Here is a 14,144-nt window from a genome sequence, read left to right on the forward strand (position 1 = left end):
ATTCAGAATGTTTAATCAAATTTGAGAAGTAAAATTCATTGATTTCACTTTTTCTTAATTCATTAAATATCCAGTTGGCCATATCATCATAAAGCTCTTTGTTCTATTTCTTGCAGATCCATTTTGCTTTTATTGTATACTTTTCATAAAACGAATCTGCAAAATGGAAACTCCTATCTGCTGAACAATTGTTTAGAAAGTCAAAGAGAAAGTTGAGTAGTTTAACACTTTAGCCTGTATTTTCCTGCTCTTTTCGAGATTCCTTCACTTGGTTGGTTAGTAAGCGTGTATATGTATAAAATTATGAGAATAATGTAGATTTTGGGCTAGTTATTTTTGGTTTAAAAGTAGTTACTACAATTTGAGTGTTAACACCGATATTAACACTCAGTCTCAGTTGACTAGGGATGAAAATATTGACATAGTTTCCTATTTTGAGGGTATCAATTCTACTCCCTGTATTCGAAACACTAATCTAAATATTCACGGATAAGATTTTGTCACCTAATCCAAAGTAAGGTTTGGTAACTCAGCGAACATTCTGGACACCATTCCTTCCTTGAACGGCTACGCCATCCACGAAATTATTTATCAAATTACATTTATAATTTACCCAAAACACAACTCTTTGAATTTTCATCACCTGCTTTCAGCAATAAGCAATTAATTTTGAACCGGCTTTCATGGTACCAATAAATCTATCTGACAGTTAATTTCCATGGGAATAAATTGTGTAGTGACATACGAGAAAAGTAAATATTATATACTTTTAGGTCACCTGAACCGCATCTGGGTACTACACCATCAACATCTTCGCTGTAAGTACTTTCAGTAACAATTCTACAACCGAGTCAATTTTATTTTCACTTACAGGATGGCAAGCTCACAGTCTCTTTTGATGAAATCTGCCAGGTTAGTAGATCACATATCACTAATTTCGTTCGTTAAGAATGAATTATTTAACACATGGAGCGCGAGTTGCTTTTTTACATTTTTAAGTATAAGATCTCAGAAAGTAGTATAAATATACTCATAGGGTTTTTCAGATATAGGTTTGAAATAAATACTTAATTATCTTTGACATTATTTATTATTATGTATAACTCGTCCCTTTGCATATTTTCTATTTTTGGTTTCTATCAGACAGAATTAAGTATAGATTTGTTTGAGTAAAATAGTATAAAGTAAGGTTCGTTTTTCTAATCTAATCTAATCTAATCTAATCTTGCTATTATTACGAACATGACGAAGCCACAAGAAATGATACAACGAGAAAAACATTTTAGTGCTTTCTCTAGTTAGCCAGATATTGTTTCCGAAAATCAAAACATTTTTTGCATGAGCTGGTAAAGCTACAATTCCTTCCCCCATTTAACTTTTTATCGTTGCTGGTTTTCGAGACTCTTAATATCAACCTTACATTTTTTCCTTGAAGTTTACAATGTACTTCTTATGGAAATAATTCCATGGCTGATTATGATTGAAACCAAATTCTTTCGTTTATTGTCTCGCATAGTCACTATCGACACGGCCAAGGAATTATTGCCATAAGAAATACATTGTAAACTTCGAGGAAAAAATATAAGGTTGATTCCCAAATGAAATACTAAGTGTTTAGTATCACTGGGTTTTTAATTTTTTTCTCTATCGAGTGACGTAAAAATCCAATATGGCGTCCATTTAAAATAAGGAAGTTGATGTCAATATATCGAAACCGCCATTTAAAAAAAAAATTTCTACATTCATTAAATTTATCCTATCCAATCTTGCAACTTTTATTTGAAACTTTTTTCTATAACTATCTTTGATACTAAAATATTTGAACTTTTTAAAAATGACAATTTTCACTTTTATTGAATTATCTACGAAACGATTTATTTTTTTCAAAATATCGCATCGGAATATCCATCAGCATAAAAAACTACACAACTTTGCCAATTTTAGTGAATCTGTAAGTATAATAATAACAAAGATAGCCATGTTAGCCTACTCCCCTAAACCCTGTATAGCATACTCTCCTTCCTTAATCTTTTACTTATCAATGCAATGGTGCGTATCCTTTGCATCCATCAATTGTTTCTGATGCTTCCACTTCCACTTTAACCTCGTCATTAAAAGAGACCATATTTACGTACAAACATATTTTTGTAAATGGCAATGCGTACCTGCTCATTTTGCAATTATTTCATAGAGATTTTTTTATTTAAGAAAATCAAAATGGAATTTACCTAGGTTTCCATAAAAATAACAAATAAACTTCAGTCTATGATGCACAAGACATTTTTGAATAGCTTTTGTTTGAAATCATTTTCCGCTAGAAGTAATAATTGTCCAGATTTGTATTGATTGGGCTATCCAATATTCATACCTTCCAGGCACTGTGTATAAGTGCTGTATTGTTAAGGGGTTCTTTTAAATGAAGTCAAAAAATTTTCAACTGAGCATGATAGTTCCATATACAAATTTATAATCAATATCTTATACAAAGTCCACAATAGAAACAACTCCCTTTCTAAACTTAACCTTTTACATTTTATCCAATGAACCCCAACATACTGAACCCTAAAAACAGCTCTAAATTTATATCCGTAATCGTATTTCATTAGAACTTGTTTTCCGAAAATCAGATACTAATAAACAGCTAATAAAAGTAATAAGTAACAAGTTAAAAAGTAATCGTAAACGATTTACATAAAGCGCATTTCTACTTGCATTCATTTCCCATTTGTAAGATGCAACTTCTGTTAAAATCGTAAAAATCCGGCCACAAATATGAAAAATAGCGTTGCACATGAGCAATCCATTTTTGACATGCTATTTCAATTTCAGTTTATAAGAAGAATTTCATTTTAATGCTTTTCTAAATAAGAAAGTTGGAACAGACAGGCAACGGAACAGACGGACAGACCAACAGACAGACGACAGACAACAATACAAAATTATAAATGATCTCTAGGATCAGAATTCGAGAATTCGCAAAAGTGTAAAATTATGGAACATGTAAAAAACGGTTTGTTGGTTTTTTTACAATAATTTTTTAGCAATAAACGCAGAAAAAATTCCTTCCTTGGTGCAAGCCTCGACACCATAACGAACCAAATAGCGAAAAAAGTAGAACAATAGCTCTTAAGATAAAGAACTAGTAGTGTAGCAAAACGAGCGGACGGACAGACAGCCGGACGGACGGACGGACGGACGGACAAAGTGGCCACAATAGCGCATTTTTTTTTATTTTTGTGAAAATGCGCTAAAAAGGTTTTCGCCCTACGACGAGTAACAACGCATTTTCCATGCATTGATCACTACTCTCCAAAATGTATATCTGCGCTATGTTTGAATTTACTAGCGGCATCTATGGTTAAAATTTCAAAGAAATATGTCCATAAATAAAATAGTTTGATTTTTTACTATATGTATATATATATATATATATGTGTCTGCGTTTAAAATTTCAGCAAAACATATTAATAAATATGAAATTTGGAAAATGCGTCAAAAAATAATAAAAATGTCTACTATTTTTTCAAGAATGTCATCGGATTCCTCACGTCTTCTTACTTCCAAAAAATTACCCTAGTATTTCCTTTTTCCCTCGCTTTTTACCCAAAATGCCATTATCCCAAAATGATTTTATATGTCTCTACTTCAATCAAAGTCCTTTACGTGACGTAAGTAAGAACATTTTCATAAAGATTGACTCTTTTTCATATTTCCTTCTTTTCCATATTTCCTCGGAATCCTTTCGAATATTTTCTCAAAATTTTCACCAATTTCCCTTCTGTTTCATTAAAATGTATAACAGGGTGTTCCTAAATATGATGTAAATACGAAAGGGGCTCATTCTTTGGCTTATTTTATTACTAAAAGTTCATACACACTTCGCTAGAGATCTACAGGGTGATAAAATTTCAAGAATGTTTTCATATTTTCCTTCTGCTAAAGTTTTTGAGATATTTGATTTTTTTGCGCTGAACATCATTGGTCATGTCAATGTTAATGGACATCTACAGGGTGTTGCTTTTTCAGGGGTCATGTTCCATTTTCCACTCCAGAACTTTTTTTCGGTGCGTCACTGGTAGATTATAAAACAAGAATTTAATGTTGTGTTGGCTCTCATTTTTTCAAAACTTCTTGCCTTCCATTCAATTTTTCTCATTTTCTATGGGGAAGAACCGTCTTAACAGGTACCTTTCATTTTTCTCCAATTTCCTCCCTACTCGCAAACATTTCTCGGGATAGAAATTCTGAAAAATTTTCGAATTTGGAAAAATGTCTCCATATTTCCTTCTGTTTCGGGTTTCCGGGTATTGGCTTCAATCTTTTCGTTTTCGATTCATATCATCTCAACTATCGATTATGTTTCTTAATTGGCAGCCCTGGCAAGTGAAAAATGCGTTGATTCCACAACATCGATTCCTATTTAAAATTGTGTTGACAACGCTCCAACAAAAAAAAATAGATAAAAAGGCAGAAAATGGTTTAGGGGTTAATTTCACAGCCTCGACTCTCATTGCAGGTCGATGATACCTAATGCAGCAGATTTCTAGGAATGTTTAATCCTTTAAGGGTTGATTGCACTCGACCAATCCCCTCTTGATTAGTCTTTTAGAGGTGAACTCCTCCATGTATAGTGACTATTCGATGCAATTTTGGGTTCTGTGCGATTTTAGGATTGTATCCTTTATTAACTCAGATTTAAATTTTCGTGTTAGCACCCGAAATGAAATTGTGCCATTCTGCACACAAAAAATTCATCTTTCGGAATTTTATAGGGGCTGTATTTTTCTACTATTCTACTATTTTCATTGGCCAAAACAGAATTCGAAAGCTCTCCCTATACTCTAAGTTATCGTAACTAAAGAGAAGTGTGTAAATAAGCAACGTGCATTACTTTATTTCGTTTGGGAAATGACAATTATTGTTTGGATGAGAGTGTTTAACAATGTTCATATTTCATAAGAGACAGAGTTGCCTGTTCGTCTCCATCTCAATGAGAACAAATATGCATACATGGAACGTACAGACGCTTCCGGTGATTTGCTACATCCCAGCTTAAAGTACTGTACACCAACATTCCCTTGGGAATTACCTATGTCGATCGATATACGTAAGGCTTCAGTTCATCTGGGATTGGCATATATAGTTACATGCACTACTCTCATATAGTCCTGTACCTACTACTTATAGCACTTTTCTAAGGTTTAAAATCAACAGTTTTCTTTTACAGAGCAGGCTTTCACTAACGTGGGGTAATATTTCAGAGACGGAACTTTGAAATATTTGATAACAAGAACAACGGAGTGGAATGATGAGGGCTACAGGTAACTGATGAGGGTTATTGTACCGATGTCACTAAATATGTAGGTGAAAACGTTTTGTTATAAAAAGATCCCACTGTCAATTTTCAATATCACTTTTACTAAATCAAATTCATTTCAACCCATATATCTAAACGCATACAAGAAATGGTGCAGACCCTTTTGGTTTTCGCTTGAGGTAAAGATTTATATGAACTTGGCACAATCGATTTGAATATTTCGCTACTTTATTTTTATTTTTTGCAGACATACGGAACCGTCCAGGAATATTAAATCTCCCATTCCGAGGTAAGCGTAAAAACGCATTACTCGCGAAGTAACTTTCTTTTCCTTTAGAATAATTCAAGCTATGACATCAAAAGCACGGTAAGAGCAGTATACGCCTATTACGAGTACAAATCATTGTAACTTTTATTTCAGAAGGCGCTACGAGTCGCTGAAGTTAATTGAACGTATGGATCGGATATCACCTAAGAGTTGGTTGTAGCTATATTTGTCGTAGTAATGTACGAGTACTGCCGTATTAACTAATTGCACGGTTTCATTTGGGTTCGAAATATTCACTTTCTAATCAACCTAATAACCGAATACTCGAGAACTTATTTTGGGAATTATCCCAACTAAAATCCGGAAATTTTCCGGAAACCTAACACAGAAATTCTCAGACACGTCAAAAGGGGACGAAATTAAATTTCATTTTCAGCCTTCAAAAATGTTGTAGTGAAGGAATCGTCTTATACTTTCCTGACATAACTCATACAAGACCTAACATTGGTTTTTCTTTCTATCACCCCACCTGCTGCTTTATGAGTTTTTTACTTTGCAAGCTGTTTGCTTTGCTACGACAAATATGTTGTACAGTACAGCTGTTATATTTGTCTTGTCCTGTAATTCGACCATACGTTTATATGGCAATAAACATTATTAATAATATATGCGTATGTTTAGCTCCTTCACACCTTATATTCAATGGTTCAGCTTCCTTATCCCTAAATGACTCTATTGAAAAAGTGCCAAGTCCCGCTTCCAACTAAGAATAAGAATTCGTAAAAAAATATTTTTTCTCCAACCACCTGAATAAGACGCTATTTTGTGACAGTGTTCGGTACCTAAAATTGACGTTTTGCGGATTAATCGCTTTCACCATGGCAACTGTACAAAAAGTGGATACTTTTGGTCCTAGTACCAAAAAGAAATTGACCTTGAAAGTTGGCCAATTAAAAAATTACAATCACGGAGATATGTCACATTGGCATCGTTTTACATTGCAGGTTGTAAGATATTTCTATACCTACATACAAATCAAATATTTTTTGCATATTCAATGCAAATAATGATGTTACCTATACGTATGTACATGTATTGAAAATGATTTACGCTCGCTATTTTTATTTAAACCATGTGTAACGTAATTTACATATTCCGTGAACGTAATTTTAATACGTATACAACCCGCCGTCGAGCGTAACGCCATCTACTTCAGACCCATTGCACTATTATCTGTCATTTTGAATTCAAAATTTGAAAAAGTTAATTACAATTAATTTTAATTAAAAAACTGTATGGTAAGTTTTTTATTTCAATACAAAATATAACAATATTAATTGTGTATACAATAAAATGACTGAAACTGATAGCGACATGGATTGCACTCCGCCAGAGATTATAGAAACGGCAGAATATGCTACCTCAAGATTTATTTGCTCCCTACAAAGTCGCGAGAGGTGAGAAGTAAGAAGTAAGAACGAATAGGTTATAAGTTAACCTAAAAACTAAGAGTGGCATGACACGTGAGGACAAGAAAGCAGAAGTTCTTATACTAGTAGTGAAACTGTGACTGAATCTAAATTCGAATATAATTTGAAGTAAAGGGGGTTGGAGAAAAAATTTTATGTTTTATTCGTACAAAAAATGCGTTTTCGGGACTCGGAAGGTTGCTGGACTCCGCTAACGCGTCGTCCAGCAACTATCTTCCTCGTCCCGAAAACTGACATTTTTTGTACTAATGAAACAAATAACTATAAAACGTAAAAAAATAAGCGAGTATTGCGTTTCTATTTGTTTCCAAGTGGTTTGTTTTGTTTTGTTCTTTGTAAAAATTATTTCCTAGAATTGTTAAATGTAAGGCAATTTATCGCTTATGAATTTTGCTTTGTTAAATCATTTATGTGACAGTTCTAATTTAATATATGGAGACTTTGGTTATTTTTATAAAAGGTTGATGTAATTAATTAACGATAACAATGCATAATTATCTCAGATAAAAGAATTTCGCGTTAAATTGTGTTACGTATCTTAAAAGGGCGCCTAGGAACGGAGGTTTTATTGCTTGTCTAGTAATTGGATGAAGTCTTTCGAATTGTGAAAAGGAGGGAAGACACGTTGGCGTAAGGAAGGGGGCTTTTGTCAATTTCGAGGCCGAGTTGCTGTTCGTCAAGCAAAAATCATTACGTAATAATCCGGAAACAAGCTGAGTTCAAGTGAAAGTTTTGAGAAGAAAAGTTTGGGTGTATCCGTTTTTGATTTAAGTTGCCGGACAGCATTCAATTCATCTGTCGTGGTTGGTTAGCCTGCTTAATTCAAATGGAGTAATATTACGTTCCTGTGACTTGATCGGAAGATGAGTTAAAGAACAAGTTGCGATACGTTTTGTCGCAATTCGTGGTCTCTGTGTCCGGATTTTTGGGATTTTAACAGAGAACTGTAAGTAGTTTTAAAATTTCATTATTTGTTTAATTGTAATCGAACGCATGTACGGAGTGTAGTAACGGTCTTTGTTGTAAATTGTCGCTGATTGCGTGGATTTTAGGGTGAACTTGATTTGTATGTTTGAAATAAATTTTGTTTGTGTGAAATCATGTACCTAAATCGTGTGCTTATTCGAACCCTGTAACGATGCAGATTCTTAATTATGATTTATGTTGTTGATCCGTACCAGATGTCTTCAAAGCTTGTGCAATTAATCCTTGTAGAATTTAAGGAATTTAATCGCGGTTTTTATTTACCTTAGAATTTGGAATTTGAAGTCGAGATTGAAATTTTTTTATTGTGCCAGATGTGTTCTGGGAGAAATTTAATAAGAGAGCCTTCTTTTTAGTGCGTAGTTTACGGCGATCCGTCTATGTACGTGTATGGTTATTTACTTATTTTATTCCAAATAGCGGGCGAAACTCAGATTTATACATTTCTCCGAACTTTTTACATTGAAATATACAGGCTTACAAATAAAATCCCACCAAGAAGAATAGGAGAACTAAACTAAGTTCACAACGCTCCTTGCACATAGTCCCAATTTAAACAATAAAACATAAAATATATATAGAGGGTGAACATTTTTCGTGGAACAGTGGATATATCATCGAAATAGCATTTTTTTTTTAACTTTTTATGGTAGGTATCCAAAATTATACAAAAAATACTTTAGATCTACGTTCTTTAAATTTGTGGCCAGTGGCGTAGGTACTTACATGATCAATAATAAAGTCTGTGTCAATTAGTTATATAGTCCGTCTGGCTCATGTTTTATCTTCAGCAAATTTTTGCAACTGCTCCTCTTCTAAGATATTCTATTTTATGAGGATCTAAATTACTATTAAACTAACTTTTCTGTTATAGTCTTCACTATTCATATAATTTCTGTGCTACCAGATTCCAATTTAATTTTAAGACAATTAATAAATTCATTACTTTTTTGTGCCAAACCGCATACATGCTGATACTCATTAAGTCATAACTTTTTTCAATGACTTGATTAACTTTATCAATTGGATACATTTATATTTTGGAAATGAATTGATCCTTGAACAAAATTACTAATATCGAAGTGTATATTTTAGAACACGATCATTTGTGCAAGGGATGTAGAAAACTACCCCTATCACCCGTTGCGCTTGTAAAATAAAATTTAATTTCTACGGCACTGGTAAAAATTTTACATAACTAATTTTTTGTAATAAAAATTATAAATACCACCACTAGCTCAGTAACCAAATAAATGGAAGATGAACACAGTATTATGCTTCTTGTAGGCCTACAAGAAACATAGTAAACTTTCTTTGAACTTTTGGAATTTTCTATCTACATTAATACCCGTTCAAAGAAAAAAAATTTGGAGCACATAAAAAATTTACTTTTATCGATGCGTTGAAAATGATCTCTATTGTCAGTTGAATTTCTCCTTTGGAAGGCAGTAGCCATTTGGAAACTTGCATAGCGTCACGCCTTACATAATACGAATAGACCTCTCTTATTACCAGTTGAATTGGGTTACTTGAAAATTAATTTGGAAAGATAGTTGACGCAATTTGATTTAGGAATAAACCCTGCTTCAGGCTTACTTTCATTTAATGGGTTGATTTTGAATTAATTGTCATTAACCTTTTCATGGGTAGCCGTTTTGCTCTTAAATTATTATTACTTACATATTATAAACCAATTGGATGCAAAACTCCTACAAGTGCAAATTTTCGTCGTCTAGCAGCATGTCGCCATTGTCGCCCACTTCACTCACCAAAGATTGTCTGATCAGCAGATCTACCATCTCTTCTAATAGTGCTGAATGCTGATATAACTTGATTCCTAAGAATACCTGGCTGGTTCATTTTCTACTGTAATTGGGGGCGATTTTCTCGAAACAAATGTGGCAATATTATGCAAGTAGGTACTTATAATTGTGTTTGCTCACAAACTCATTCAGGAGAAACGGAAGAACAAATAGGATCGTCATCAATTATTTACCATGTAATTAATTCGTCAAATCTCCATTCGCACTCATCTTCACTAAGTGATACAAGGTACGAGACCTTGAATGTAAATTTTCCAGAAATTTGCGAACTGGCCCGATTTTGGGACCGTTGAAATTGATGACGTGGGATTTGCAGGTAATTGAGGTAGTACCATAATTTCCCACATTTCAATCAAAATTCTCGATTGTGTACCTTTTTTATTGACCTTAAGCTCGATATTTTTATGGGGATGCCTTTTATTTAATGCTCGTGCCTACCCTTGTAACGAGTGGTTTTATTTCGCGCCAAATTTCATTAAAAAATTCGAAATTCCTTGTCATGATAGTGCAGGTCACCCTGTATATTTCATTATTTGTTCCGGTTAGAAATTTTGTGTTTGGGCATTTCGGTTCGCTCAAGACTATGGTCCGATAGATTTAATTTCGCTCAGATTTAATTTCGTCGTGGGAAGAGTGCAAAGCTGATTGACGTCATCATGAGTAATGCGAGTTTTTTGTCGTTCGTTTATCAACTTTGGCGCCGTCTAGACCGAGAAAAGGAGCGGATGTACCACCGAGCCGTCAAGAGATAAGGAGTTTTCACGTCATCAGCAGAAAACCGTGAGATCAGTTTAGTCAGCAGTTCCTTGAGGTTGACGACGAAGTTAGAGTGGGTTAAGTCTTCTTTATCTGAACCAATGGGAGAATTTCTAGCGGGAGCCATTTTTGTTTTATGGTAATTTGGGTGTGGTTTTTGCCTTTCAATTCTGAAGAAGGGGATCGTTTTTGGGGAGACTCTCGGCTAGTACGTCGAGGGGTCAACACGTACTTTGAGTGATCGCGTTTTAGAAAAGACTCGCAGTTAGTACGTCAAGCGGTCAACACGTACCTTGAGCGATCGTTTTGGTACACTTGGCGGTTTGAGCCACCGGCTTATTTCGGTTGCTCGCAGTTGCGTGCTTTTTGCACCCGTTTCGAAGTGTTATTTTCTTTTCGCGTTGATTTTTTGGCGAAGAAGACCCAGGTTCCAATCAGGTGATATTTTGGCGAACCCTTGAGCTTCACCCCAGTTTACTTTGGATGCAGTGAATCGCGTTAGGATACGTTGTGATTTCTCGAGGATATATAATTCAAAGTGCTGCCCTAGTCCTCAAGGCGCAGAATTTCGGGATCCGCCCCAGGTGGAATTTCCTACTAGTGCCGTACGGTCATTTGTCGAAGGAGCGCTGCGTTTCGGAGAGATATTTGCCCCAAGAAGAGCTGGTGAAATAATACTTTGAACCATCGCGGTTTACCGTCGGATAGTGATCATAAAAGTTTGTGTTCTGCCGTACCGCTAACTCAAAAATCCGTCTCCCGCAGGCGGTCAAAGCTAATAAACTAATAAAATAAAATTAAATACACGTGCTGGGTAGAAACTTTGGCAACTAGCCGTCTCCCACTCGCCACGCGAAGGATTTCCTGGACTAAGTTTCAGTTCAACCGCTAAACTTTGCTTTCGTTCCGAGGAAGGATAGGCACCGTGGATTTTTGTTTCCGTGTGTTAAATTCAAGCCACCCCCTAGGAAGTCACAGAGACCTAAGTGTCAGGTTTCATCACATCCACCCTGTACCAGAGGAAAGAGCAGTTCACAAGATCGGCTGTACAAATGTTGTAAAGGTTAGTCTAAATGAAATTTGTAACATTCTGTAAAATTCCACTTTTTGGTAATTAAGCTATGATTTGATTGTTTATTAAAGTCCAATGAACGATTGCCAAAGAGTAGGATAAATTTTTGTGTTTATTTAAATAAGTCCCAGCCCATGCTGGATTAAAGACCGATTACCTGTTGTTGCAATTTTCAAACTGTTGAGGATGGCCACCCCTTGAGTAAATTAGTCTCACCTGTTAGGATTTTTTATTTAGTTTTGTTGTCATTGTTAAGCTAGTGTTTTTACAAGGAGAAGAGAAGAACTGCTAGATCCCTGTAAATTGTTTGTATCGCTAATCTCATTTCAATATATTATCTATTTGGTTTCAATGTGCCTGTCTTTAACGAAGAACGAGGGGAAGGAAAGGGAGGAGTAGGAGTTGAGGCAGGAGACTGGTAGGCGGCAGGTTAAGGTTTGTTACGCAGTTTCAAAAGAGTTAAAAGCCCACCGATTTGAGTTAGCCGGAGCATTTATTTTTATCGATTGAGCAGCCTAAGAAGAAGACGGTTTGCCTTGCCGGGCGGAACCGATGGTAATTTTCAAGTCCAGAAGGAACCCCCGTAGCACCCTTACATCGGTTTTCATGTCAATACAAAAAGAAACTGTACCTACCTACTTATAAATATTGTCTGGGAAGTACTCTGGAAAACTTTTATAAAACGAAATAGAAGCAAATTTACACAATGTACTTAATCCCAAGATTCGAAACGCGATTGTTTGCAAAAGCAACAATATACCAACTTTTCCTAATAAACTTAGAAAATGAATTCTTTTCTTGATAACCCTTAATAAGAATTCTGATACAATATGATAAGCAAAACGTAATTACAATAATTAATTAACACAGAATACAAATTCGAGTTTCCGTGCCTTGTAACTCACTTCTACTTGACCTTTAACCTCTTGTAATTTTTTTTCTTAGAAGTGTAAGCTCTTCCCGATATTAATCATTTTTCTGAACGTTTTGTATTCGCCGGAAGGATCTTTCATTTTTTTTAATAAATTCGCGATCCATTCAATGGGAAAATTCCAGTTCAAACAAACGAGGTCTGGAATATTAAAGATATTATGTTAGTGTACGCAAACCCCCGGGAGCGTTGCTTGACAAACGCTCACATATAATTTGATTTTCACTTTTATTAGAAATAGAAACGAAGTGCAATGTCATATTATCGTTGAATTTTTCATTCAACGATATTATATTGTGTCAAATTACAGTAGGTCATTGAATATCTGTCAGTAATTCATAAGACACGATGGACAGGCAAACATTAATATTAAATTCCCAATTACAGAATTATATCATATCGTATTGATAGCATGAGAAAATTAAGTGTTTTCAAGTAGTTGATTGGAGATTGGAAGATTGGAAGATGGAAAATGACATTTGGGGCCGAGTACTTTAATTTCCGAGTCGAGGAATGTCATTTTACTAACGAGTTTTGTATTCAATTTTACCCAAAAACGTATTTTAATGTAAAACTTCAATTTTCGTAAGGAACTTTTGTTTAATGCCTTTCTGTCAATGATGGCAGGAGTCAATATAGACATTTAGCAATGTGACAGGTGCGATCGGTGAATTGACAGATACAATTGAGAGGCGGCAGGAAAAGTAGACTGGTCTACCTCCGTTATGAGAACTAACATTTTCCTGACATAAAGTAGGTATGAAAATGAGGGTTTCATGACGATTTTGGGTAAAAGAAATTAATTGCTTGGAGTAATGCTTGATTTTCGAGTACAAGTGGTTGGAGGAACTGTTCAGTTACCAAGAAGAGCTTAGCAGTGTAAATAGCTATCCTTGTCACCCTCGTTTAGAAAAGGGTGTATCTTGTGGACATAATTTGAGAATGTTATACAAAATGAGGAAATACGCAAAAACATGCTAAAGCAATTCCATCTTAAAGAAGTATAAATTGGCGCATTTTTTTTAAACCGAAACCATTGTCAGTACCCTCCCTCGACAATCTATTTTTGAGATAAGGGGTTAGAAAGAAAGACGGTAGTTGATAGAAAACAGTTCCTTTTGTTCAGACCTTTAATCGGAATACCATGAAAGATAGAATTAATTTGTTTATTTTTCATTTGCCTATTATATGTCAATTATATCTGTCATATGTGATATATGAAGCAGTCTATTACGCCCAAGGGCATAATGAGAGGGCATAATGGATTGTCATCTTATTATGCCCTCAAATGGCCTGTCAAGTTGATTGACGGAGTTATATTATGTCATAAAAAAGATGCAACTTGATCTGTATGAAGCACTTGAATGTTGGGCAAACAATAATCATGAAATTTGTATATTGGAAATGCATTCTTTGGAACGATGAAAAATAAAATGTTGTATGCACCTCAGGCATTACTCAATATTTAACCCTCGGGCGACTTACAATCCCTCGGGCCGGAGG

The 14,144-nt window shown here is 34.8% G+C and overlaps 1 protein-coding gene across 1 annotated transcript in view; it reads left to right on the forward strand.

The window, feature by feature from the left end:
* The window catches only part of LOC116164642 (prominin-1-A-like), a gene marked incomplete at its 5' end in the record, with an annotated part of 44,717 nt that extends 38,485 nt beyond the window's left edge, over positions 1-6,232 (forward strand). Inside the window, 5 exon segments of the mRNA XM_031478842.1 lie at positions 774-818; positions 874-912; positions 5,565-5,606; positions 5,655-5,684; positions 5,739-6,232. Of these exon segments, the coding sequence (XP_031334702.1) occupies positions 774-818; positions 874-912; positions 5,565-5,606; positions 5,655-5,684; positions 5,739-5,805 (223 nt within the window).
* Positions 6,233-14,144: the final 7,912 nt, after the last annotated feature.

The sequence above is a fragment of the Photinus pyralis genome, unplaced genomic scaffold (assembly GCF_008802855.1).
Source record: "Photinus pyralis isolate 1611_PpyrPB1 unplaced genomic scaffold, Ppyr1.3 Ppyr1.4_LG2, whole genome shotgun sequence".
Lineage (NCBI taxonomy): Eukaryota > Metazoa > Arthropoda > Insecta > Coleoptera > Lampyridae > Photinus > Photinus pyralis.